This window comes from Notolepis coatsorum (genome assembly GCF_963971535.1).
Source record: "Notolepis coatsorum genome assembly, chromosome: 6".
Taxonomy (NCBI): Eukaryota; Metazoa; Chordata; class Actinopteri; order Aulopiformes; family Paralepididae; genus Notolepis; species Notolepis coatsorum.
The window spans coordinates 101,665,565-101,692,323 of NC_140170.1; the positions used below are offsets into that span (position 1 = coordinate 101,665,565).

General features: G+C 43.4%; 1 protein-coding gene across 1 annotated transcript in view; it reads left to right on the top strand.

Moving 5' to 3' along the window:
• The first annotated feature begins 7,992 nt into the window (after positions 1–7,992).
• lrig2 (leucine-rich repeats and immunoglobulin-like domains 2) overlaps positions 7,993–26,759 on the top strand; it is a 35,773-nt gene continuing 17,006 nt past the window's right edge. Inside the window, exons 1-14 of the mRNA XM_084317701.1 lie at positions 7,993–8,574; positions 8,759–8,833; positions 9,057–9,191; positions 9,409–9,552; positions 10,801–10,944; positions 17,728–17,871; positions 18,173–18,316; positions 19,320–19,400; positions 19,542–19,613; positions 19,833–19,901; positions 20,134–20,297; positions 20,879–21,190; positions 25,672–25,953; positions 26,185–26,625. Of these exons, the coding sequence (XP_084173827.1) occupies positions 8,387–8,574; positions 8,759–8,833; positions 9,057–9,191; positions 9,409–9,552; positions 10,801–10,944; positions 17,728–17,871; positions 18,173–18,316; positions 19,320–19,400; positions 19,542–19,613; positions 19,833–19,901; positions 20,134–20,297; positions 20,879–21,190; positions 25,672–25,953; positions 26,185–26,625 (2,395 nt within the window). The 5' untranslated portion in view covers positions 7,993–8,386. The remainder of the gene's footprint in view (positions 8,575–8,758; positions 8,834–9,056; positions 9,192–9,408; positions 9,553–10,800; positions 10,945–17,727; positions 17,872–18,172; positions 18,317–19,319; positions 19,401–19,541; positions 19,614–19,832; positions 19,902–20,133; positions 20,298–20,878; positions 21,191–25,671; positions 25,954–26,184; positions 26,626–26,759) is intronic.

The window sequence follows — 26,759 nt, forward strand, 5'->3', positions numbered from 1 at the left end:
CAGAGTGTGGAGTTGACTTTAAAGGCCCAATCAGTGATCCAAATATAAACAAATGAGTAGCCCCACCACAAACAAAATAACTAAGAATGGAGACATATTCTCTAGTTGAGTGACTGAGCTCCTGATATAAAGACTAACACAAGACCAACAACAGGCAAATATTCGTTTTTAATTGTATTTGTTTCATTTTGTGGCTGTAACCACTGGAATGAAACAGATCTATATTCTAATTTACAATGAGTCAGTAAAGTTCCATATATAACAATAATACCCATATACAGATTGAGCCTTTAACCTGCTTAGGAATGAGTGACAGAATCTTACTATGGCTCACCTCCATCTGTTTTAAAATAACTTCTTAAAAGATTCCCCAACACCTGGTTGGACAATACATCCACCACCTGGCTGGACAATATATACACTACCTGGCTGGACAATACATCCACCACCTGGCTGGACAATATATACACTACCTGGCTGGACAATACATCCACCACCTGGCTGGACAATATATACACTACCTGGCTGGACAATATACCACTACCTGGCTGGACAATATAAACACCACCTGGCTGGACAATATACCACTACCTGGCTGGACAATATAAACACCACCTGGCTGGACAATATACCCAATGTCTTGGGGAAGAAGGGATTTTACCTCATTTGACTTCTGACACACACACACACACACACACACACACACACACACACACACACACACACACACACACACACACACACACACACACACACACACACACACACACACACACACACACACACACACACACACACACACACACACACACACACACAGCCTGAATTGTTGGCTTGATAGCGAAGATCTTTTTGCCAGCAAACTAAGGAAACAAAACAGCCAATATTGACAACATTTCTAAAGTAACAATTGCATGATTAAGCTCAATAAAGAGCACCTGCCAGATGTTTAGCTGTATCGTTAATTAGAGTGCTGCAGATGTTGAGCCGTATCATTAAGCAGAGTGTGTAGTGCGGCAGTTGGTGCCAATTTCTCAGGAACACAAACTCTGGTGAAGAAATTTTTTGAATCTCCTAAGAATATACTTTATTCATGTTAAACAGGACCCACCCATCAGCTTTCCCACCCCTAACACTGCCAATTGTGTTAGTATAAACGACCAGCCAAGCTGATAGCAACACCGAGAGCTGGATTCGAACCCAGCGTCTCCAGTGTTGATGGCGAGCGCCTTGCCCACTACACCACATAGCCGCCCGACCATTCTGTTTAACGCCATTCCTCTGCACTTCGTTGAAGAAGACTCCTCAAGAACTGTTAGAACAGAACTTGCTTTCTAGTGAGCATGAGTATGCGGGTCCCAGTGCAGGAGTAGTCATACACAGACATTTAAACTTCCTGGGAAATTTAATTGAATGAGAAATCTCCATAAATTAAATGTTCACATACGTGTGATTTGTGTTAGTAACGGCCCATGTATGGTCTTGGATTAAAATGTATGGTCTCTACTTTATTTTTAAAGTAAAATATTTGAATTTTATTATACAAAATCATTGGACATACAAGGCCAAGAAACACCTTGCAATTAGGCATGAAATTGTCAGGCCATCATCCAAGTCCTGGTATGACCTCTGAAATCATCCTACCTATGGGACTAGGCAGAAGTCATCCTATGGGACTAGGCAGGAGTCATCCTATGGGACTAGGCCAGCACACTGAGAAGACAGTGGTATAACATTATTAGCCATGTCAATGCACTTTGTAAAAATGATCTGGGAGGTTTTGTGGTCAGTGACTAAATTGAATACTACTGTGGTTTTCTATGTGGTTTTAGTATTTACTTGAAAGGCATGTGCTTTTGTGCGGCCAGTTTGTTGCAAAATAACACACTTTTGTCTAAATTTAAATGTTGCTCTTCTTGCATTTTCCTTGAGCTGGTTTATAGTAACAGTCTGTAGAATCTTACTTTTTTATTATTTTTCTTTTAATAAAATGGAATATGGTGAATAGTAGGAGGCAGACCAAGAACAATCTTTGTCATGGACATAATAAAAGCTTTTTTTTTTTTTTTTTTTTTTATAATTTTGAATGTTAGTCTGAAATGCAAACCATTTGAATCCTAAGGTGTTCATCTACCAGGCTGTTGTTGATTCAAAATATTAAAATGTTGTTTATTTTAATGCATTTTTAACTATACTTTGTGTAGAAAAACACAGCGGTCACACAACAATGTGGTCCCGGTCCCATCAACAAAAGAAAAATGTATTCACTCATTCATTGACAACATGACAATCAGACTAGTTGTGGATTAATTAATGGTGGTAACCCCCCACAGTCCACACCCACCCTCCCAGAAAAGAGCATCTATCCACAGCTGGGGCAGGCTACTCTATGCACCAGACCCATTCAGAGGACCTCACAGGTTTAATAGCACTATAGCAGTATTGTTGTTGTTGTTGTTGTTGTTGTTGTTGTTGTTGTTGTTGTTGTTGTTGTTGTTGTTGTTGTTGTTTTTGTTGTTATTATTGTTATTATAATCAGCTGAATTTTCATGGTTGTGATAAAACTTGAAAAGTTAGACCTTAGTTGAAGACGTTTTTCAACCGATTTGACCAGAGTAGCCTCCCCACACCCATCAACACCAGCACCCCCCCTCCCCAACCCCCAAGAGGCTGGTCCTGCAACACCTCAAGCCTCTGGTGCATGACTCCCTCGACGCCCTGCAGTTTGCATACCAGGCAAACATCAGGGTGGAGGACGCCATCATCTACACATGCTCCACAGAGCTTACACACACCTGGAGAAGCCACACAGCTCAGTGAGGATTATGTTATTTGACTTCTCCAGTGCCTTCAACACCATCCAGCCTTCACTGCTAGCAAAGAAGCTCACAGTGATGCAGCTGGAGCACAGCTTGGTGGCCTGGATTACGGACTACCTCACTAACAGACCGCAGTACATCAGACTACAGGACAGTCAGCCTGACGTTCTGGTGAGCAACACCGGCGCCCCCCAAGAAACTGTGCTGTCACCCTTCCTTTTCACCCACTACACCTCTGACTTCTGTAACAACTCGAGCGGGTGCCACCTGCAGATGTTCTCCGACGACTCCTCCATTGTAAACATACATCACTGGCGACAATGAGGAGGAGTATAGAGCTCTGGTGGAGAGCTTTGTGGGGTGGAGCGACAGCAACCACCTTCAACTCAACATCAACTAAACCAAGGAGCTGGTGGTGGACTTCTGGAGGAGCAAGAAGAGCCCCCCCCCCCCTGACTCCCATCACCATCCGAGGGGATGAGGTGGAGGTGGTGGAGACATAGTTCCTTGGAGTACACCTAAACAATAAACTAGACTGGTCGGACAACACAGAGGCCCTCTACAGGAAGGCACAGAGCAGGCTGTTCTTCCTGAGGAGACTCAGGTCCTTCAATGTGTGCTATAGACTGCTGCAGTCGTTCTACCAGTCTGTAGTGGCCAGCGTCCTCTTCTATGCTGTGGTATGCTGGGGGGGCTACATCAACTCAAGGGACACCAACAAACTGAACAAGCTGGTGAGGAAGGCTAACTCTGTGGTGGGAGGCGAGCTGGTCCGACTAGAGGTGGTGGCAGAGAGGAGGATGAGAAGGAAGCTGGCCGCTATCCTGGATAATCCCTGCACCACCTCTACGATGAGCTAGTCAAGATGAGAAGCACGTTCAGTCACAGACTCATACCCCCCCCCCCCCCCCCCCCCCCCGACACTCAACTAACCGCCTTGGCCATCCTTTGTACCAGTGGCCATCAGGCTCCACAACAGTGGGCAGGGACCGCTGCCAGCAGCCGGAGGACTAACGACAGCAGAACTTGAGAACTACTAGTAATGTCTGTTCACTGCACATGCGCATAAATGTTCCCTTGCATGCGCACAGAATAAAGACGATGCCTAATTGCCTCTAGGAATGGAATGTAACACATTTCATTCACAAGTTTTGTGTGAATGTATCTGAGGACGTATTTGAACACACCTGACGACCTGAGATATTGTTATGCAAAGTAGCCAGGTGGGTACTTGGCGAGTTGGCGCATGAGTCGAGTGCAGCGCATTCTTGTGTGCACATCCGTGCATGTGCGTGCTCCTGCTCAAAGACCTGGTGGAACAGCGTGCAACCCCGTCCCATGACCAACGCACCACGGCTTATATGCGTCTACTCAGGGTACTTTTAAAAAAAAATTTTTTTTACATATAACAAAACACAACACAATACAGTAATAATAATAATACACAAGACATCACAGGACAGTACTTCAACAATAATGATTACAATAATGACAATTAAATTAAATCAGTATAAATAATATAAAATGAAGAACAGTGAAATATCCCGAGCCCCCAACCACCCTTGTCCCGACCTCTACGGTCCCCACCCGAGGACCCAGAGTACAGCGCCCCAGTGAGTCAGAGCATCATGCCTCTTTAATAGTCCGAGACCCCGAACCAAGGGCCCCCACCAGCCCAAGACCGCAAACCACCAAACTCATAAGGGCACAAAACATCCCATCCCATATAGAGATAAAATAGAAATAATAAAAATAATAAAAACAAGAGTGTCAAAGCCCAATTGATTGTTGTAAGTTTTCCGGGTTGTTTCCATCTCATGGCTATATATATTTTTTGGCTGCTGTAACTCGAGAATGAGTCTTTTTTGTTGTATGGAAGTTGGTAGTGTAACCGGTCTCGTATTGCTCTGCGTTGTGTTTTAAATTCCGATTCGACCCCTGTTAAGGGATTGCCCTGAGTGGGAGTTGAACCCCGGTCGCCCGCACCGGGGCCGACATCACAAACCGCTGCGCCAAGAAAGGACATCCCTCCTAAGCGCTCAGTTTGGATGCCTCTGGGGAGTGAGTTTACTTGCAGTACCGCTTACCATCCACAGCCACCGAACTACTTGTACCACGTGACTGTGGATATACCGCGGTACCTCCGTTACAGTAGCAGGGAGATATCATTTAGGATTAGCATTGTTGCGGAAAGTGGAATTGTCAGGTTACATTAAAAAGCTTAGTGGTTATGGATTTCCAAAATCGAGCCACCGGTGGACATTCCCAGAACATGTGCATATATGTGCCAGTTGCCCCCAGAGCGCACAGGGTGCACCGGGAGTCAGCCACCAAACCCATCGGACAGAGTTTCCTAGGTGTGAGATATGAATTCATACGTTCTATGAATATAATTAAAATGTACTTGTTGGTGATTGGGGTTACGGGAAGCCAATGTGATATTAGTCCAGACATCATCCCAATCAAACTCAGGGTCCAATTCTGGAATGTCCTCTCACCAAACTATATCTAATTATAGGTTCTTGTATGTGGATTTGAGTAAGAGTGTAAAAATCTGAAACAAAGCCCCTTGAGGTTGTTCTGTCTCTGATGAGTTTAAAAAAGGGTGTGGATGTAGTGGCTAAGCCCACGGAACCCCATGTGCCCTGAGCGCCGCCCTTAGCTGTAAATAAAATAAAAAGGATGCGCCGGGAAGGTCATAGAAATCTCTTAGGTCTTGAAAGGTGCGAAGGCCGGTTTTATCATAAACATCTACCAGAGTGTGGACTCCTTTCCTTTCCCACTGAGGGTTGTTAATGGGTTTCGAGGGAGTCTGCCACAATGAAAGTCCCATAGCTTGGTCAATTTAGCCTGGTCCAACTGCAGCCACGCTCGACAACCACGCTGTTAGCAAGCATTTTTGTTAGCTTCTGGGTTGCCCCGTGCCTCCTTCAGGTAGTTTTCCGCCTCAGTAGCCGACCCAAACCGCTTTCTCGCTCCATCTTTGGTCACGATAGAAAGCCTGGCTGGAAATATAAGTGTTGGTCGGTATCCCATCTTCCAAAGTTCAGCCATGGCTTCTCTGTATTCTCCACGTTGGGCCACAACCTCCGGGGGATAGTCTTCGTACATAGTGATGGGATGGTCTTTGTAAACAATTTGCCCCTTTTAGTCCGGGCCTCCCGGATGATTAGTTATTTTGTTTGTAATCTGTGGATTCGGGCAATAATAGCTCTCTGCTTCTGCCCCTTTCTTGGTTTAGCCACGTTAGCTCGATGTGCTTTGTCACATTCCGGAGGGCCAGCCAACAAATCTTTACCCAGGATATCCTGTAGCATATCAGGAACAGAGCTTGAAGGATGGGCTCCTTCAATGTCCTCTGGGATACCGACAATTCTTATATTGTTCCGTCTTTCATGAGACTGAACTTCGGTTAGCCTAGCTTGAATCTTGGCTAGTGTTACATTCAAGCCTAAAATATGGCTCGTGAAGGCCTTGAATGCAACGTGGTGGACACAGGACACTGGACAAGAGTTATCAAAAATAACTATTTATTTACACAGCTAACTAAATGGACAAAAAGAGTGGGAGCTGGGTGTTCCAGACTCCAAAGTTCAATAACAAAACTATAGGCAAAAAGGAAGAACAAGCCGAATGTACAACAAGCAGTGAGACGCTGGAGAGCTGAGACATCTCTTGTGAAGTGGGGAGACACTGCAGCCTGCACTCTGCTCTTGTAGGGCGTGGTGCCTCATCACCACACCTGTGTCAATTAGAAAGCGGCCATTTTAAACACATGGAAAAACAGGAAGAAACAGTGTGTCAATCAAACCACCAATTAGTGACAACACACTACAACCACAATGTGAATATGCACCACAGACAGTAAGTATCCCTCCACCATGTGAAAGTAATACGTAACAGCTAGCTTGGCATCCAGGTTCTGTTCGACGCGCTGCAAGCGCTGGTCCTGTTGACTAACTTCTATCGTGAGTGAGACAATCTCTTTAGTATTGTCCATGGTTTTTCGTGTGGAGCGTTTCAAATTTCCCATCCAAGGGTTGAATGGCCTATTTTATCTCAGCTGATACCGCCAGGCGATAGCACTGAAAGTGCTTCTCGAATAGCTTCTCTAATTGTTTTTCCAATTGCCTCTCCATCAGCTCCATGAGAAACAGCTTAATAGCAGTCAGGCTAGTATAACTTAGCATGGCTTCGGGCGTGCTCAGTGATTGGGGTTGTACCCTGTCGACTACTGAGGGTGCAGCACTGCGCCTATTTGCTTGTTTGCTCGCCATATTTGTCATAAAAGTAATAAATTGTCGAAATCATCAATACAATAAAAAAATTAAAAAAAAAAAAAAGACTAGTGGGGCAATAAAAGTGTTGGTTTGTAAAGGTTTAGGAGAGCAGATGCAATGTGTGACTTCACTCCATGATGCCGGCCCCGCCCCCCCTACTTAATTATATTGTTATATTGTTTACACTTCCTATTTGTATTTGTACTTTTCTACTGTGCTATAATTTTATGACCTGTATTATGTCTTCTACTAGTATTACCATGTACAGTGGTCTGTACCGCCCCCCTCCCCCATGCTGCTAACTATGATGCCTGAATTTCCCCAAGGGGATCAATAAAGGAATATCTGATCTTATCTTTAGTGAATATGGATAGGATTATTTAAATTCAGTTGATTGATTGATTGATAACTTTATTAACAGATTGCAGAATGGGTACAATACAGTACAGCTCAATACACACAATTGTTAAGGGGATGCAGACCAGAGAAAGACTTTTCGTCTTGTTTACATCAGGGTGGTCCCCCATTTTCAATTCATCAGGACATAATATGACATACAGATATACAGTACTGCTACATCTATACATTTATGACATACCAGATTTACAAATACAGTACTGTTTGTGATACTTAGTTTTGATACACATGTTTAGTTGAAAGTAAAGTGTAGTCAGTCATAATAAATTGTACCAGAGAACACATTGGGCAGATATACCCCAGCCAGAGAAGAAATAATTTGACAAGCACGGATGCAGACCAGTAGGAAAACTGTAAACACGAAAGGGGGCGGAAATCAGGATATCCTATGTCACCAGCGCGAGGCGCTTTTGTTGTTCCTTCGAAACACTAGTAGGAGAAAAATTACTTTTTTAATGGGAGCTAATCTACTCTGTTCACATATACATTTAATTTCGTACGACTGGACGTAAATCTGACATGGAGTTACATCGGTAACGTCTGTGGGGAAATTGGCCCTATTTGACGAAAAAAGCCAGCTAACCAGCCAAGCTAGCTGCGTTTGTGGGAGAGTGTGTACAGATCGGAGCGGAAGGAATTCCAGGCAGAGTGGGAAGAAGGGGACAAATCACTGCTGGGATGCCTGGCGCAAGTTGGAAACATTTATTTTACTGTTCCACTTGGAATCACTTCACGATTTGTATTCACGTATTTGAGTGATTCAAAGTTATAGGACGAATTCCATGTTGTTTTCCTAACTTGTTAAACCAGCCAGTTAGCAAGTTAGCCACGTATAGCTTTAGCTTACTATTGGGAAGGAAGACATTTAAAATGGCGGAAGGCTGGCCCTTTCTCTCGGCCCTCCTTGTCTTGATGCTTTTGAGTGCAATTGAATCATCCTCCTGTCCCGCTCCGTGCTCGTGTCCGAGGGGACAGGATCATGTCCAGATCCTGGATTGCAACAGAAAGAGGTTGTCGTCGGCTCCCCTTGACCCACCTGATGGGATAACAACCCAAGTGTAAGTGACGTTACAGCACCGACTATAGCACTCTGGAAGTAGCTGCTCTGGCTGCAGCACCAGATTCCGACCTTAGGATGCGAGACAAAAGTTAAAGGATGCTCGGTACAGCTATTCTAGTTGTACAGTGGAAGTATGACAAATTACATAGTATTAATAACCATAATGTATTATTGTATTTCAGCCTCATGAATCACAACGAATTGACTGCTTTCCCCTTTCTTGGGGATGTTTCAGCCAACATCACTTCGATGTCACTGTAAGTTAATCACAACCTCCTCAAATATTCTTTCTCCCTGTCACTCTTCACATGAGCACATTTGAACGGCTATGTGGAGGATACAATGTCTAAGAGATACACACTACACTTTTTTGTCTTTTTTTTTTTTAATTATTATTATTATTATTATACTGTAGGGCTAGATTATTATTGATAAGAGTTTATTGGTGAAAATGTGACTCTTTACCCTTGTGTTATTCAGAGTTCACAATCGAATCTCGGAGCTGTCGATTCATCAGCTACAGCCCTATGTCTCCTTGGAAACCCTGGACCTCACATCCAACTCCATCTCCGAGGTCAAGGCCGGGGCGTTCCCCTCCATGCAGTTGAAATTCCTGTAAGTCACCTCATCGGTCCTCTTTATTTTCAGACGTTAAATCGGACAAGAGAAAGCTAGTTAAAACGTGTGTCATTTTAGTACCATCTGTGGAGAAGTGTTTAGAGCTAAACCCACTGACCTGGTGCCAGCTCTCGCTGTGGTTAGCTACACGCAGGTGTAATGGAAAAACAGACTCTGGTTCAGCTCTTAACATTTCCACTTCTTTATCTAATAGGAATTTAAGCAACAACAAGATCAGCACCCTGGAGCCCGGCTGCTTCGACAACATCTCCAGCACGCTGCTGGTGCTCAGGCTGAACAGGAACAGGATATCTCTACTGCCATTGAAAGTCTTCAAGCTCCCACAGCTGCAGTTTCTGTAAGTGTCATACAAAAACAAAAACGTTTTGCTGAGCCGGAACAAGCAGGTAGTCTAGCCTTTACTCCCGCATTAAAGATCCCCTCCACATGTGTTAACACTTTAAAAGATTTTGTATGTTAGGGCGGCTAGGTGGTGCAATGGGCAAGGCACTCACCACCAATGCTGGAGACGGTGGGTTTGAGCCCAGCTCTCCACATTGTTTTCAGTTTGGCTGGTCGTCCGTACTAATACAATTGGCAGTATTAGGGTGAGGGAAAACTGAGGGGTGGGGATTGGACGTTGTGGACAGCGAATCCTACAGGTCGGTTGGTGCGCCTGCGCAGTAGAATCAAGAAGCGATGGGGGCAGCGCCCCTCCAAAGCGCAGACCCCTGCCGCTGAAAGATCGCGCTGCGCAGGTGAAAAGATGCGACGGCTGCTACCTCGAGTATCGGAGGGGACTCGTGCTATGTATGCTTCATCCACATTGCAGCCGGCTTGTGGGAGGCATGGCCTAACAGCGTTTGAGACAGGGGAGGGTTGAATTGGACGATACGAAATTAGGATGGGAGAAAAATAGAAAATGGGAGAAAAAGTGGATAAAAAAAAAGAAAAGATTTTGTATGTTGAATAACAATTAGTTTGGTATTTTTTTTTTCACCAACAATTTTCAATAAGTGACAAAAAATGGCCTCCCTGCACTTTTTCCCTCTTTGAGAATGCAAGCATCTATGAACCCTCACGTCTTCCCCCAAGCTGGTTAACTTTTAATTTTTCCGCCTAAATGGTTCGCCAAAGATTATTCGCCTAAAAAAATCTTCACTTTTATAGCTTGTTATAGCTAAGAGCTTTTGTGCATAAATGACTATGCATCAACTTTCAGATGAGCATTTCCTGGATGGCCAGCTGGGCAATAGCGACAATGATATGACTGCAGGATTAGGCAAACATTTTGAGGAAGAATGTGAAAAGGGCACTATGTGACACGTTCTAATCTGCACAAATAACAATCTGTACAGTCATGCCTCCGAGAGGAGTTAACTATAGACAAAACTGTTTTTGAGTGGAGGGGACCAATTATGTTGCAGGTCTAATGACAGATGTTTGTTATTTCATTACTCTTCTCGGTATTTGTTTTAGTTCACTGCAACTTGATTGTATGTGGCACTCTTATACGTTTATTTCAACAATATTAAGTGTCACTTAAATCCAATGTATGACCCACTTGGTGGTATGAAAATAATTCCAACTCCTGTTTTGATTGTAGTGAATTGAAACGCAACAAGATCAAGACGGTGGACAGCCTGACGTTCAAAGGGATGGACTCCTTGAGGTCCCTGAAGATGCAGAGGAATGGCATCACCAAGCTCATGGATGGAGCCTTTTTTGGACTCGACAACATAGAAGAGCTGTGAGTCATATTATTATTATTTCATGTTCCTATAGTGTTGCTCATGAGCCGCATTGGATTAGAACCGCGGTTCTCAAACCTTTTTATACCACAACCCCATTTTATTTAGGAAGAATTTTTTGGTGACTTAACACTTTGATTACCGGCGATGCAGTGTGCCTTACCGCCGTTGAATGCCAGCACCCAGGGGACGAAACTAACTTTTTGGCTTACCAGCCAACTGGCGAGTAGATGATTTTTTTACCAGCCAAACTGTTTTTTTTACCAGCCAAAAATAAATCGCTAATTGTGATAATTACTTCTTTGTATGTCTTCGTCTAAATTGATTTTCAATCATAGTAATAATCACACCGTGTCTCTACTCTAAATATTTATTAGCATAAAACATTAATAAGTGTCTCTACTCTCCACAATATTAGCATACAATATGTATTAATCACACTGTCTCTACTCTTCAAAATATTAGGATATCACATATTAACATGAAAGAGGGAACTATTCTGGACTGGGTTGGGCTGAACTGGGCAGTGAAATATGCTGGGCTGGACTGGGTTGGGCTGAACTAGGCAGTGAAAGATGCTGGGCTGGGCTGGGTTGGGCTGGTCTAGGTTGGACTGGGTTGGACTGGTCTAGGTTGGACTGGGTTGGGTTGGACTGGGTTGGGCTGGTCTAGGTTGGACTGGGCTGGGCAGTGAAAGAACCAAGCATTTCACTGTAATGTAATAGCTAAATAAAACAACTTGAACTTGACTTGTTACATTTGCACTCTGGTTGTATGCCAAACGTATTCTGGTTGTACTGTACTTGTGCTGTATGATGACAATACATTGGAACCGAATCTCATGACAACGCTAGGGGTTCAGCAGGTGTATTCTGAATGACAACATCACCGTTGTGAAGGGCATATGGGCGAGTGGTGATATGGGGGGAAAATGTCACTCGGCTGCATTTAAGCAAAGCCGCTCAGTATAGTCCACTATGTTGAATGCACGTTATGGTAGCTTGATGCTAGTTAGCTAGCTGGCTAATGCTGGTTAGCCTCACGCCCACTTATCATTCTCATCCGACTCGAAGGAGAACGTCGTGTGCTGTTGTTCGGCCCCATGTCAGACCGCACTGATATCCGAAAGCGACGACTCTACATGCAATTATTTTCATCCACGATGTGTTTTTGTCTACGTTGTCAAGCCGTTGACAGGAGTTTGTAGGTCCGCGCGCAGTGGTCTGTCCACTTCCCCTAGATGCGCTACATCTTCTAGAAAACGAGTTCATTGGAGGAGCTTAGAGCACATCTGTACAACGATGATGTTCATTGGTTATGGTCGGATTATTATGAGGCGCAAATGGGAGGAATCAAGGGGCGAGTCAGAGTTTGGCTTGTGCCAGTGAGCGAATCAGCAGATTGCAGAATGATTTTTTTTGTTTTGTTTTGTAATTACTAGTACTCGCCAGATTGGCGAGTGCTCTTCATGAATCACTCGCCAAACGTAAAAAAATACTCGCATTTGGCGAGTAAAGTGGCCTAATTTCCTCCCCTGCCAGCACCCACTTCAATGATAGCGTTGTGAACGCATAATCTCCGTCTTAAATTATGGCTATGTGTCTAATCTGCCCGTTGTTTATCAATGACTTGTCAACATTGTCGAGACGGATTGTTTTTTAATCGGTTCATTTCCGTTTTATAGCATTTTGAAAAGCCCTTGTTTTTCAGGAAAATATAAAGATTCCGTGATAAACGGCATTTACTGGAATATTCTGGCATACACAAAAAACTGTAATTTGTCGGCCTATTTATGAATCGTTTTCAAATAAACGCTAGATTATCGATAGTATATGTGTACTTATGCACTCTAGAGAAGTGATCTGAAAAATATATTCTCATTTCCTGATCAGCGAGCACACACTCGCAGCCACACACACACATATGGGACACATTGATATATAGGTGAAAATAGATTCGATTACCCTAAGACTGGTAAAATAAATTGCTTACCTCAGATCAGATGTTATCCAAAAAGATTATTTCAATTCCTGATCGCCATTCCAAATATCGATCACGTTTATTGATTCAGCGTTGGGTACTGTAAATATATATTCCACGCGTTTTCCGGGCCGGCGATCAACTTGGGTCTCTTCAGATGCCTCGTCGGAAAAGTAACATGAGGAGGCTGCCCCCCCCCCATCAGTCTAAACGAATGGGGTGCAGTTACACAGGGAGAGACGATAGGGGGCGGTATTTTCCCAATTGAGCTCAGAGAGAGTCTGCAACACTAGCTATATACCGTTGGTGGCACTCAACTGGCGGCATGAACTAACGACAAAACGCGTCCCTGGCACTCAAAGTGTTAATGTATCGTGTAATTTCAACATGGAATTAAGGAATATCAAAATAAAAGCACACGTTGTTGAACTTGATCATGCATATTTATTAGAACATTTGATTACAGCACTGTGGTGACTCACATCGAGAGACATTCACCAAAGAAGGCTTGTGCCTTCAACACTTTCCGTGCCATGGGTTCGGTGCCCCGGAAGTTAACCCCGTTGCGTGCCAACGCTCACTTCAATGATAGGGTTTGTGGTTCGCGAGTTACAACTCCCTGGTACGTTGTACCAGTTTGGAATAGAGAAGTCGGTCGCTTTAGTGGCTCACTTTCGTTTGCCTCTAGTGCACTACTCCTAGCCCCTTGCTCGCATATCCCACTGGGTCTAGAGGCAGAAAAAAAGAACTATTATGGGCTCAAGGGACCACTCCAGTTTCCAGATTCTTTTCCTAGTCGTATCTTGTTTAATTTAGACCATGATAACCCGTGCGTTGTTCCTAACAGACAAGAGAGGGGTTACCATGTAAAGTAATCCTGTTTCTTTTGTCCAGCTCATGATAACCAGTGCGTTGTTTCTAGCAGACAAGAGAGAAGTCATCATGTAAAGAAGTCCCGTTTTGTATAAATTAGGGCTGGGCGATATGACGATATTATATAAATATCGGGTACAGTTCATTAACGATACACTTTTTCAACGTATCGTGGATATCGTGATGTTTTGCCCAAGAGGATTGTGTTGCGTCAATCTGTCCACACGTTACTCGTTCATATCTCAGCCCGTGCTGAGATATGCCCATTCCGCGGTCTGTTAACTCTTTCAGTGCCACGCCTGGTTTTCCGTTTTACCGCTTGAATGCCACCATCGGCGCCAATGTTAACGTTAATATCGCCTAATCTATGATTATGGCTATGTGTCTAATCTGCCCATCGCATTATCAAAGACTATTTTCCAGTCAGTGCTGTGAAGACGGATTGTTTTTTTATCGCGTCGTTTCCATTTCAGAGCAGTTAGAAAAGCCCCCGTTTTGATATAAAAAACAGCTCATTCTGGAGCATTCTATGAAAATCGTCTTTTAGTGGAATATTCCACAACGTTGATATTCGTCGGCCTTATTATGAATCGTTTTCAAATAAACGCTAGATGATCAATATTATACATGCACGCAAGCACATTACGGCCGCGCACTGATAATCGCTCTGTTGATTACCTCATGGAGTTTTACAGTGAAACCGAAAGAAGACATTTCACAAAACAGCTTATAACTTCATCAAACTTACTCCGATTATCCTACCACTGATAACATAGAGTCCTTACCTGACATCAGATGGTATCCAACTGGTATATTCCAATTCCTGATCACCATTCGAAAAAATCGATACGTGTATGGATCCAACGCGACACAGTAGATCTCTATGATCCGCGGGGATTTGAGGCTCCAGAATGAACTCTGGTAACCCCGGCTGGATCAGTGAACTGGAAAATGTGGAGTACCGGATTTTTTTCTTCATTTTCATTGAGTCCATTCCAAAATCACTTATGTCATCTGGGAGACGACAGGGGGCGCTTTTTTCCACAGTGATCGTCGGCGCCCCTCGGCTATACTCGGGTAGGCTCGGGTGATGCAATAATTTTTCAGATCGCAAAAAAAAAAAAAAAATCCGAGAAATCTCGTGAGTGGCTAGCAACCACCTATAAAAAACACGAGAAATCTCGTGAGTGGCACTGAAAGAGTTAATAAAGTTTTCAATCAGACAGATGTATGGAAAGGCTTTTATTATAACATTCGTTGTAGTAAAATCATTATGCCTCATTTAGTCATCCTGTGGAGCACTGGTCTCCTACTCGACGGCCGGGAGCTAACGTTAGTAGCTTTGTTGATGTTCAGCACACAGGACATTCAGGAAGTCAAAAACTAATAGCGCTTGCCGATTGGTGCTAAGAACAGCAGGGCGGGTGCAAGCGCTGTGACGTAATTGGCAGACTCGACTGTCAATCAAAATTATTATGTTTCCGTCAGAATGAATGAATGAAAACTTTATTAAAAGGTTGCAGAATGGGTACAATACAGTACAGGAGGATGAAGACCAGAAAAAGACTTTCGGCTTTTTTACATAAGGGTCCTCCATTTTCAATTCATCAAAACATTTAGAGACATGCATATATACAGTAGTTTCATAAACATGCTAAAATGCTATTGATTGATTGATTTAAAACTTTATTAACATATTGCAGAATGGGTACAGTACAGCTCAATACATACAATTGTTAAGGGGATGCAGACCAGAGAAAGACTTTAGTCTTGTTTACATCAGGGTCCCCCATTTTCAATTCATCATATTTCATATCTAAATCATATAATATCTCATTGCTAAATATATGCAATATATAATCTAATAATCTAAATCTAATATATAATATAAAAATGCTAAATGCATGGGTATTTTATTTTGTCTTTAATGTTAGCTTGCAAACTCAAATACTGTCTTGGTAAGCCTCATAATGAATTGTTTTGGGTAAAAAAGAAAAACATCGTGATGTGTATCGTGTATCGCTGAAAGGTCAGAAAATATCGTGATATCATATTTAGGCCATATCGCCCAGCCCTATGTATAATATGGCCGTCGCTTATCAATGACTTGTTTGCTTGCAGTCAACATTGTCGAAACGGATTGTTTTTTAAAGGGGAACTATTTTACTATTTCTTTCACTATTTGGGCACTTTTACACAATTCCTGTGAGTCTATGGAACACCTCTGTAATATATATATTTTTTTTATTCATTGTTTTGTATTTCTAATCAAGTCCTCAAAAACAGCATTTTTCTACCTCAAGATCTCGAGCCGTTTTGAGCCTGGGCTCCAGGTCCAGGTCCAGCCACTGTGTGCAGCTCATCTTGTATCTCAACATTAACATGCAGCGGTGTCTTTCTGACATCACAAATCATCACATTTTCAGATGACTCAGTTCAGTGAGGGTGAATATTGTGAGAGGAGAATTGGAAGAATGCGCCAATATGAGAATTTTGAGACATAGATCATATTAATATAAGTTCACATAGCTAGGAAACAATGCTAAACACTCAAAAAGGCCATTTATAAGATAGTTCCCCTTTAATCGGTTCATTTCCATTTTATACCATTTTGAAAAACTATTTTTTTGAAAGTTTCAGGAAAATATTAAGATTCTGTGATAATCGCCCTTTAGTGGAATACACTGGAATACACAAAAAACTGTCATTTTTCGGCCTATTTATTAATAGTTTTCAAATAAACGCTAGATTATCGATAGTATATGTGTACTTATGCATGCTATAGAAGCGGGCTGAAAAATCGATTATCCATTTCCTGATCAGCAGTTCAGCACACACACACACGCACACACACACATAGGGCCCACGTTGATATCTCTGTGAAAAAAGCTCTGATTATCCCAATACTGGTAAAATAGATTCCTTACCTCAGATCAGATGTTCTCCAAAAAGATTATTCCAATTCCTGATCGCCATTCCAAATATCGATCGCGTTTATTGATCCAACGCTGGGTGGTCGAAACACAGATTCCACGCTGTTCTGATGGTCCACAATGAATCCGATCGGCTTGAGTTACATGCCTGAGAAGTAAAATGTGGAAGCAGGATTTTTCTTTTTCTTCATGCGTTTCATTCAATCCAATCCAAAGGGGTGCAGTACCACACAGAGAGACGATAGGGGGCGGTATTTTCCCAATGGAGCTCAGAGAGAGTTTCCAGTGGTAACGTGAGGCTAGATTGATGAAATATGAATGGAAATGGCTAATAAATTTAAAAAAACGAGATCTCTCGTCGTTGGCACACAACGGTCGGCATGAACTAACGAGAAATCTCGTCGTTGGCACTCAAAAGTGTTAAGAGCGGGGGTTTATGAGAAAGGTGGTCTTCCGGTTTGGAGTTTATTAGGTACTGTTGGAAGTTAATTAAACGACCTCGACTTGACTACGTCCCTTGTCTCGCTGTTTCTTAACTCCACATTGGTGACCCTGAGAAGAAGAACATCATGTTAGACGGCGATGTGATGTTATCAATACACATTTATAAAACAAGGCATATTTAGCCAAAATATGTTGCCAGAACATTAAAAAAAAAAAATTACTTTCCAATGCACTGTCACTTACCCACGACCCCACTTTGGGTCACAACCAGTCGTTTGAGAACCGCTGGATTAGAACAACCAACGCTTGAGAATGGAATACCACTGTTGAGCATTTTGGCCTAGTGTTTTTTAAGCCCTGTAAAACTAGTTTGCTGTGGCTGATGACGTAAAACAAGCCATGCGTGTTGTCATTAGATTTACTACTCTTTTGAGTGCATAATAGTATAGACATATTGGACATGTAGATTTTTTAGTAGCAGTGTGCATACTAGTAAAAGACAGTATGAAGGTTCGTATATACATTTTTCCCCCTCCCACCTTTTGTGTTCAGAGAGCTGGAGCACAACAACCTGACTGAGGTCAACAAAGGCTGGCTGTACGGCCTCCGCATGCTGCGAGTGCTGCGGGTCAGCCAGAACGCCATCGGCATCATCCGACCAGACGCCTGGGAGTTCTGCCAAAAGCTGGAGGAACTGTGAGTGTGTTTGCTTCAGACCTAAACCCTCCCCAACTCCTAAAACATCCCACTGTCTTCCTCCAGGCCCAGGCTCTGAAAGGTCTGTTGTGCAGTAAGTGCTATAGTGTGTGGGGTGTCTGGACAGCTGATGCTATGTTCTCTTTCCTCTGGTGGAGCTAGTGTTATATTTTAAAAGTGTGTTTCTAAAATGTTTTATGCTAGACCATCTCTAGAGTTTCACTGGAAAAAAAACAAATAAGCAGTGTTCCTATGAATAAACAAACTCCCCTTTTTCCTGGTCTTCTTCTGTCTTCTACAGAGATCTGTCCTTCAACCACCTGACTCGGCTGGAGGAGACTGCCTTCGTGGGGCTGGGTCTCCTGGAGAGCTTGAACCTGGGCGATAACTCCATCAGCCACCTTGGAGAGGGCGTCTTCGGCAGCCTGGCCAGCCTCCGAACTTTGTAAGGACCATACCTCACTGAAAATCTAAGTTCAATGATGCATTTTTATTACCCACTTGCATCCTAGCTGTGGGATGATACTCGGTGTACAGATTATAACAAAGTCCCGACGTGTCCTTGCTGCGTTCTGACGAAGGCTGCGAACCACAGTAGGTTTGTGTTTCTCTCTTTCCGTGTGCAGTCCTGCTTTGAATTCTAGTAAAATGGAATTCTTAACCTGTAGTTTCTTGTTGTGATGTAGAAAACGCAGTAGAAATAGTCAATGTCTTTTATTTCACACCTTCTAGCATCACCTATGTTGTGTTCGAGTTAAGTATAGGCTTAGATCTACTAACCCAGTGTGTAGTTCACATAATCTTGTGTATTTCCTGTTTGTTTGCTTGCTTTACCCTTTTGCAAAATGCTGTGGGTTGCATGCTCATTTGAAATAAGTTGGAAAGTAAAAATCTAAAATATCCTGCTCCAAGGCAGGGGAAAAGAGATAATTTCTAAGTGAATTCTAAAGAGGGTGAGTGCAGCTAAATGGTTCAGTAGATTGGCTCAATTAAGCAAATACATCATCTTGATCAGAAATCACTCCCACGATGTAGTAGTAGTAGCAGCAAGTGGAGCTGGAAACGCAATTAACTGCTGCGCTGAGTTCCAAGGAGGCACTGAGCTGCGAAGAGAGAGGGAATTCAGGCTCTGGGGGTCTGCACACCTCCCTGGGCCCTTCATGGCAGAAGGGAATTTCAGAGGCACCCAGGCACAAGGAAGGAGAAACAAAAGCGCCCATGACCCGTCCTGTGAGTACAAGGCCTCTGTGGGTTTCCAATGGACCAGTGAACCGTCCCATGCTAAACGGCCCATTAATCCCCCTCGTCACAACAGCATGAGGGCTGAGCTACGACACTCTGAAAGTATGGCCGGGTCCCCCGAATGACTAGTTGTCTGCGTTGACCACCACAGCGCAGAGATCACACGGAGCGGCTTGTTGTTGAATCGGCTGTCTTTTGCATTTCAGAGATATCCGCAACAACGGGATCTCTTTGGCCATCGAGGACTCGATCGGTGCGTTTGAAGGGATGAAGAAGTTGAACACACTGTAAGGACACCCTGTAGAGAAGTAGTTCTAGCAGTTTGTTGATATTGTCTAAAATGTTCCAGTCACCTTGGCACACTTTTCTGTGGCATCAGGTTTTAACGGAGCATGTTGTATGTAACTTCTGTATTTGTGACCTTCAAGGATTCTGCAACGGAACAAGATCAAATCAATCACAAAGAAGGCTTTTGACGGCCTTGAGGAGCTGGATCACCTGTAAGTGCTGAACACACATACACACAGACACACTTCCTCCTTGAGATGAGTGGTCTTGTGTATCAGAACGATCAGCAGTTATGTTATCGAAGGATTAAAGATAGGAGGAGGCTTTTATTACCCTCGTGCTGATGTTGTCTTGTGCTTGTGAAATTGGATGCCATTTTGATAATATCACACCGTAGCGGTTTCTAATCCATATCTCCGTCCTCCCAACAGGGACCTGAGCAAGAATGGCATCATGTCGATACACCCTGAGGCATTGGCGCACATGAAGCTGAAAGTGTTGTAAGTACATACCGAATGGTCTTATGGCTTCTCTAGGAAACTACTTCCACCTAATTGTAATGTCTCTCGGACTGCTTCCAATTTCAACCTTCATTGAACTGCAATTATAGTTTAGAAATTTGAGGGAAATTGTCATCCAGCCGTGTTATTATGATTTTAACTACAAAATAATATTACATTTTTGTTTTGACATCATAATGACCATTCACCGGTTCCCTCTCCTTGTCCTCAGTGTGCTGAATAGCAGCAGTCTGTTGTGTGACTGCCAGCTCCAGTGGCTGGGCCAGTGGTTGATCGACAGCCACTTCCTGCAGTCGGCCTCTGCGGTGTGCGCCCATCCAGCCAGTCTACTGGGTCACAACGTCCTGTCTGTCAACCTGGAGGAGTTTGTCTGTGGTCAGTCCCCTGCTCTCTATTGGTCTTGGTCTACCTAGTGTAACCATCACTAGAACAGCAGGAAATGTTCTGTTGCTGATCTCTATGAACACTGTTGATGCCCTGTTACCTATGCTTACCTGTTATACCTATCTATCATTTCCCATGTGTTATTTTACAATTCTTGGTTGCCCAGCGGCCCCAGCTCAACACCTCCTGCATGCCTGTCTGTCCTTGTTGGGAATGATCTCTCATTGAACTGCCCGTCTGAGGTTTCTTCCATTTTTGTCCTATTAAGGTTTTGTTGAGTTTTCCCTCCTCTTCATTGAGTATTAAGGTCAGGGGGTGATGTTGGGTTTAATGTGGGCTTGTGAAGCTCACTGAGACATGCATCTGTGATATTGGATGGACAATACAAGTACACTTGACTTAAATAGGATTAAGCTTGGCATCGCCAAATTACACCTTTTTGAACGAAACCCCCGGCCTCTGTGATGGGATGGCAGTAGTGGACCACGGGACAGTTTATCCGCATCGCATTTAAAATCCTCATGGTGCTGATGATAAAGTGAGACGTATTCCCGCTCCTCGCTCCTCCACAGATGACTTCCCCAAGCCTCGCATCACGACTCACCCAGAGACCCATGTGGCTCTGCGCGGCAACAATGTGACCCTGACCTGCATTGCGTCCAGCAGCAGTGACTCGCCCATGAACACGGCGTGGCGCAAGAACGGTGAGGTGCTGTACGACGGCGAGGTGCAGAACTACGCCCGCTACCAGGAGGGGGAGCTGCTCTACACAACTGTGCTGCACCTCCTCAATGTCAACTTCACCGACGAGGGCCGGTACCAGTGTGTGGTGTCCAATCACTTTGGCTCCAACTACTCCAACAGGGCCAAGCTCACTGTCAACGGTGAGGAATTGCGTTTTGTCTTTTGAAATGAAGTACTTTGTCAACTGTGTTGAATGGGTTTCTTGTGCCCCCATATTTCTTAATTTTGAACAATGTACAAGAATACCTGTACCCCATTGAAATAGGATAATGCCTACGCAACGAACATACCTATACTCATCATGGTGATATTCACTAAGCCACTTCAAACCATCGCCTACCATTTGAGTTCCATAGTCATGATTTAGATAGACTGCTAGTATTCAGTAGATGAATGCATTTTCTTATGCCTTTATTGCAGTTTTTAGTGAATCGTGAAACTTTACATTATTTAAATATTTGTATGCATGTTTTACTCTTAATTCTCATTACTGCAAGGCATCTCCCTTTATTTCAAGGTGACATGATATTGCAATTAATCAACAATATCTTCAAATTTACCAAGAACACACACTTTATTTTAAACCCCACATGAAATGCCACATGAAAATGTATTTCCTTTATGAATGCACAATATTGTATCACAAAAAACTCAATAACAAATGGTCCATCACCCCTTACTCATTACTGTTAAATCGGTTCCTGGAAATGTATGTCCCATGATACCACAGTGAAAAGAGAATATCAGGATGGATACAACAACTCTATATGCAAAATGTCTTATCACTGATTCCCTGATGTTTGACAATACATTACCACTATACAACTAAACAAAAGAGGTTGTATTCTTATATATTTTCTTAATATAAGAGAATCATAAATCCTAATACTTCTTCCCTTCCTGGGTCTTAAATGCTACGTTAGTATCTATTGATATGCTGGGGTTTCTCATTACCACAAAACATTGTGGTACCATATATTATTTGTTATGTACTGAAATACTTCAGGGATTCTGAAAATATGTTACGCAAGTGAGATTGTTAAATTAAATTATGATTTTCAAGTATTTTTTATTTTATTTGTATTGTCCTTATTTATACGTTTTGTCTCATTGAAATCTAGATATCTTTCAAGAGAGACCTGTTAAGTGTTAACATTAAACATATACAAACACATTGGACAGGCAAGTACAGTTTAGACAGATTACCAAGCAAGTATTTCAACAACAAACAAACAAACAAGTAGAACAAAGGAAATCAAAGGAAACAATCCAATGGATTTAAAATGCTCCAATTTCAAGGCCTTGTGTAATTCATTCCATTTGTACGGAGCATAGTATTTCAAACCAGTTTTACCAAGCTCAGTGTTTACATGTGGTGTATCTAAAGCTAAGTAATCCTGTGAATTAGTACCATTACACCCCTTCCTGACAGGGAGCGACGCGAGCGAGCGTGATTGCGAAAATGATTAAAATGTTATGTATTCGTTTCAATCAGACTATCCTGACCTGCCGCGAGCGACAGCGAACTGAGCAGCGATGTCGTCCACCCCTCAGATATTCGCTCGCTGTGTCTCTAGTTGAGCGATTACGCGGCCGAGTCCCGCCCCTAAACACTTTTTATTGGTCAAGAATCGCAGGCCCCCCCCCCACGTGTGCTTCCAGGTAACACACACACACACACACAGACACACTCGGACACGCGCCGCCTCATATCAGGACAGTGTCGCGCGCGATTTCGTCTCTAGTTCGCTCGCTCGCTCCCTGTCAGGAACCGGTGTTATGTGCTGTATTTAAAAGCAATCTAAAGAGCAGAGATAATAGGGAAGTCTCATACGCAGAGTCTTGTAGATAAATAAAATACAAGTTCCTTCTCTTTGTTAAAGAAGGCCATCCTACTTTTTAATCGAAACATTAATGAGAAATGTTTCTCCAGTGATAAAACACAATGCACTGTGATAGACTGCATTGAGGGGTTTCAAGGTTGAGGGAAGAAGAATGCACGTACGGAATGTCACCATAATCAAATGCAGATAGAATTGTTGATTGTACAATGTACAATGGTCGTCCTACTGCCAGTAGAAAAACATGATTCATATTTATACCAGCATCCAATTTTTACTTGAAACTTTTTGGGACAAGTTGTTTCTATTTATTCGCTTGCCTGCTAATTCAGCAGGCTTTTATGGCTGAACGTTGTGGGCAATGTCATCTTAGCGTATGATAAGCCTGCACTCACCCGGGAACCTTTCTTCTTCTGTCGATTAGACGAGTAAAGAAAGTAGCCCATTCAACTAGTCGTGAAGCAATAGCCAAGCTAAATGAAGAGATATAGAATCATGAAGAGATTGCCACATACAATGTTCTCTTAAGACAACCTTTTCCAATGACTAATAATAATGATGATAATACACTTTTATTTATATAGCACCTTTTTATACAAGAATGGCAGCCCCAAGTGCTTCATAGCAGTAAAATAGACATAACATGAGCATAAAATAGACAGAATAAAATCAATGCAGAGAATAAGAAAAATGGTAAAAGCAATGCGCGTAATAAGGATACAAATATTTACTCATACCGTTTTAACAAGTCTTAGATGGTCATAAAACACTATAGTTTGAAGTATTTTGGCCATTTCCATTGATTATCCTGTCATTAATTTAGTTCCATTGTATATTACCCTGTTTTGTATTTCTTGTATATTGTTAATCCTGGTTTATAGTCATCCACAATATTTTGTGTTGCACTTGTGTCGTTATCAGTCTTTGTGTTCAACGGACTATAACTTTACAAAAGCAGTTTTATTTTCAAAACATAATTTTATTCAACTGCCGCCTCCCACACATCATCTCAGCCCACTCGTGTCTCAAGGCCAATGGCAGTATCCATGGCAACAAGCGGCATTCAATGCTTGTTTTACCTTTGTATTAACACTTTGGTTGCCTTGGGTTAAATTAATGATATACCATAGGTTGCCGGCTCTATTTGTCTATGGAGAAGTACCCCTTCTTTGCATGGCTATAACTTTTTAAATTCTATTGCTACATTGCCATTATTAGGGCCCATTCAAAGTCCTATATGTATTGTTCATTGTGTAGCAACGTTAAACTTTTTCATTCACATATTCATAGTAAAGTATGGTCTAATGTATAAGTATGTTTTCATCTCTTTCTGCAGCTTTCTCCAGAACGTGATCTATAGCCCCAAATGCATTATATTGATGATGCAATACAGTTTTATGGCAATCAGCGCGATATAAAAAATTCCAACTAGACGTACTTCTAGAAGTTACTACACGTCATCTGATGTTGACCGGATGGGCTAGGGGGCGTTTATAATTCCGTGGGCAGCGTTATACCAATCATCTAATGTGGGTCAAATGTTGATAATAGCAGTTAGTATCGAAGACGGTAACGTTACACGCTGAAACTCACCCCAGTCTCCGCGAGCCGTTGGGCGATCATCGTAGAGTTGAAATCTTATCATTATGGGATGTAAATTTACCCGGTCCATCTCCAGCTTGTATAATGGTATATACGTCCAAATCATGTTGTTTATCGAGTTATTGGCAATCGATCACTGTGTAGTGTGACGAGCCAGAGTCGCGGGACCTATAGCGAGCGCCGGAAGTACTACGGTCGTCTAGGACAACCTCTATTCAACATCCTGTTTGGCGATTGCGCCGATCGGCCTCCAGATGGCGCTCCTGAACCGCCAGAGAGCTCAGTGGGTCCTGCTGGTGGATCTCACATAATGAATCCGATCGCAGATTTTTGAAATATTGATATAAGGACGCTGTACAGCGTCCCCCGGCAACTTGAGCATGGCCAGCAATGACGTGAAAAGACGTTTCATGGCAGTCAAAGTGTTAATGATTCTATGTCTATGATCTATTCTACACTGTTGACAGCTACTGAGACACACTCATAACTTCCACCAGTGGAAAGGGGCTAAAGGAGGTTGTACAAAAACAGCAATAGTCCTATCCACTTACAGTGTTGCTTGCAGGCCACCAATTAGCTCTCTTAAGAGCTGTGGCCATACTTTGGCCTCATACGATTGGCCTCTTGAAGCATGTGGCCAAATAATACCAGCCCCAACCAATTTTATTTGTTATTACTTTTTATAAATAGCCCTTGCCTATTCTGCTTAAAGGAACATGCCAACTTTTTGGGAAATTAGCTTATTTGCTATCTACCCTGGAGTTAGACAAGCAGATACATACCATTTTCTTCTCTGTGCATGCAGTAGGCTTAGGGAACAGCCGCACCGTTAGCCTAGCTTAGCGTCATTCACTGGAAGTAGGTGTGCCAGTGTAGCCTAGTTCTCAAATACACTCCAAATACAACTCTAAAACGTTCCTGTAAACATGCTGTGACCTGTGTATTTACCACATGGAGAAATAAATTAGACATTTTCATTTTCTAAGCAGATATACTCAACATTTCTTTTGCCTGGGCGCAGTGATTATTTTCATCACCTCAAAAGCCCTGTTGCTTTTGTAGATGGCAATTAAGCGAATTACCCAAAAAGTTGGCGTGTTCCTTTAAGTAGAATAACCGCAACATGAACTGAGGTGTGTCTGATTCTCATTCCATCTCTCTTGTCGTCTTTTTTTCAGAGCTGCCGTCCTTCCTGAAGACGCCCATGGATCTGACCATCCGCACAGGGACCATAGCCCGGCTGGAGTGTGCCGCTGAAGGCCATCCCTCTCCCCAGATCGCCTGGCAGAAGGACGGGGGCACAGACTTCCCTGCCGCCAGGGAGCGCAGGATGCACGTGATGCCCGACGACGACATCTTCTTCATCGCCAACGTGAAGACGGAGGACATGGGCGTGTACAGTTGCACGGCCCAGAATACCGCAGGCAGCCTGTCGGCGAACGCTACCCTCACTGTGCTGGGTGAGTCGGAAGGCATTACTAATGCTCTGCCACTGGTTCATTCCAGCCAAGTCACTCGGCTCAAATTGGCTGCTCATTTATGTGCGTAGGTTCATGTGCTGTTTTCTTCCCGCGTAGGTTCATGTGCTGTTTTCTTCCCGCTTGTGTCATTTAATTAAGACATATTTACTTGACAGATGTCAATGTGGACCTTACTGTTCAGAAATGAATGAGACTTGTCTCCTCTACCAGAAACCCCATCCTTCATGAGGCCGCTGGAGGACAGGACGGTGGCCCGGGGAGAGACCGCCGTGCTCCAGTGCATCGCCGGAGGCAGCCCGGCCCCCCGGCTCAACTGGACCAAGGACGACGGGCCGCTGGTCCTGACGGAACGCCACTTCTTCGCGGCGGCGAACCAGCTGCTCATCATAGTGGACGCGGGGCCGGCGGACGCGGGGAAATACACCTGCATCATGTCCAACACCCTGGGCACGGAGCGCGGACACATCTACCTGGGCGTCTCGCCGTCTCCCAACTGCGACACCGGCGGCGGGTACGACCAGGACGGCTGGACCACGGTGGGCATCGTGGTGATCGTGGTGGTGTGCTGCGTCGTGGGCACCTCGCTGGTGTGGGTGATCGTCATCTACCACATGCGCAGGAAGAGCGAGGACTACAGCATCACTAACACAGGTCAGTGTAGGAACCTGCTGGGGCCGTCACGCTGCTCACACACCTGTCGAGTAAACGTGGCTTATTTGAGAATACCACATAGAAAATAAATAATGGCTTCAAAACCGTTGCATTGCATCTGTTAACCCTTTCAC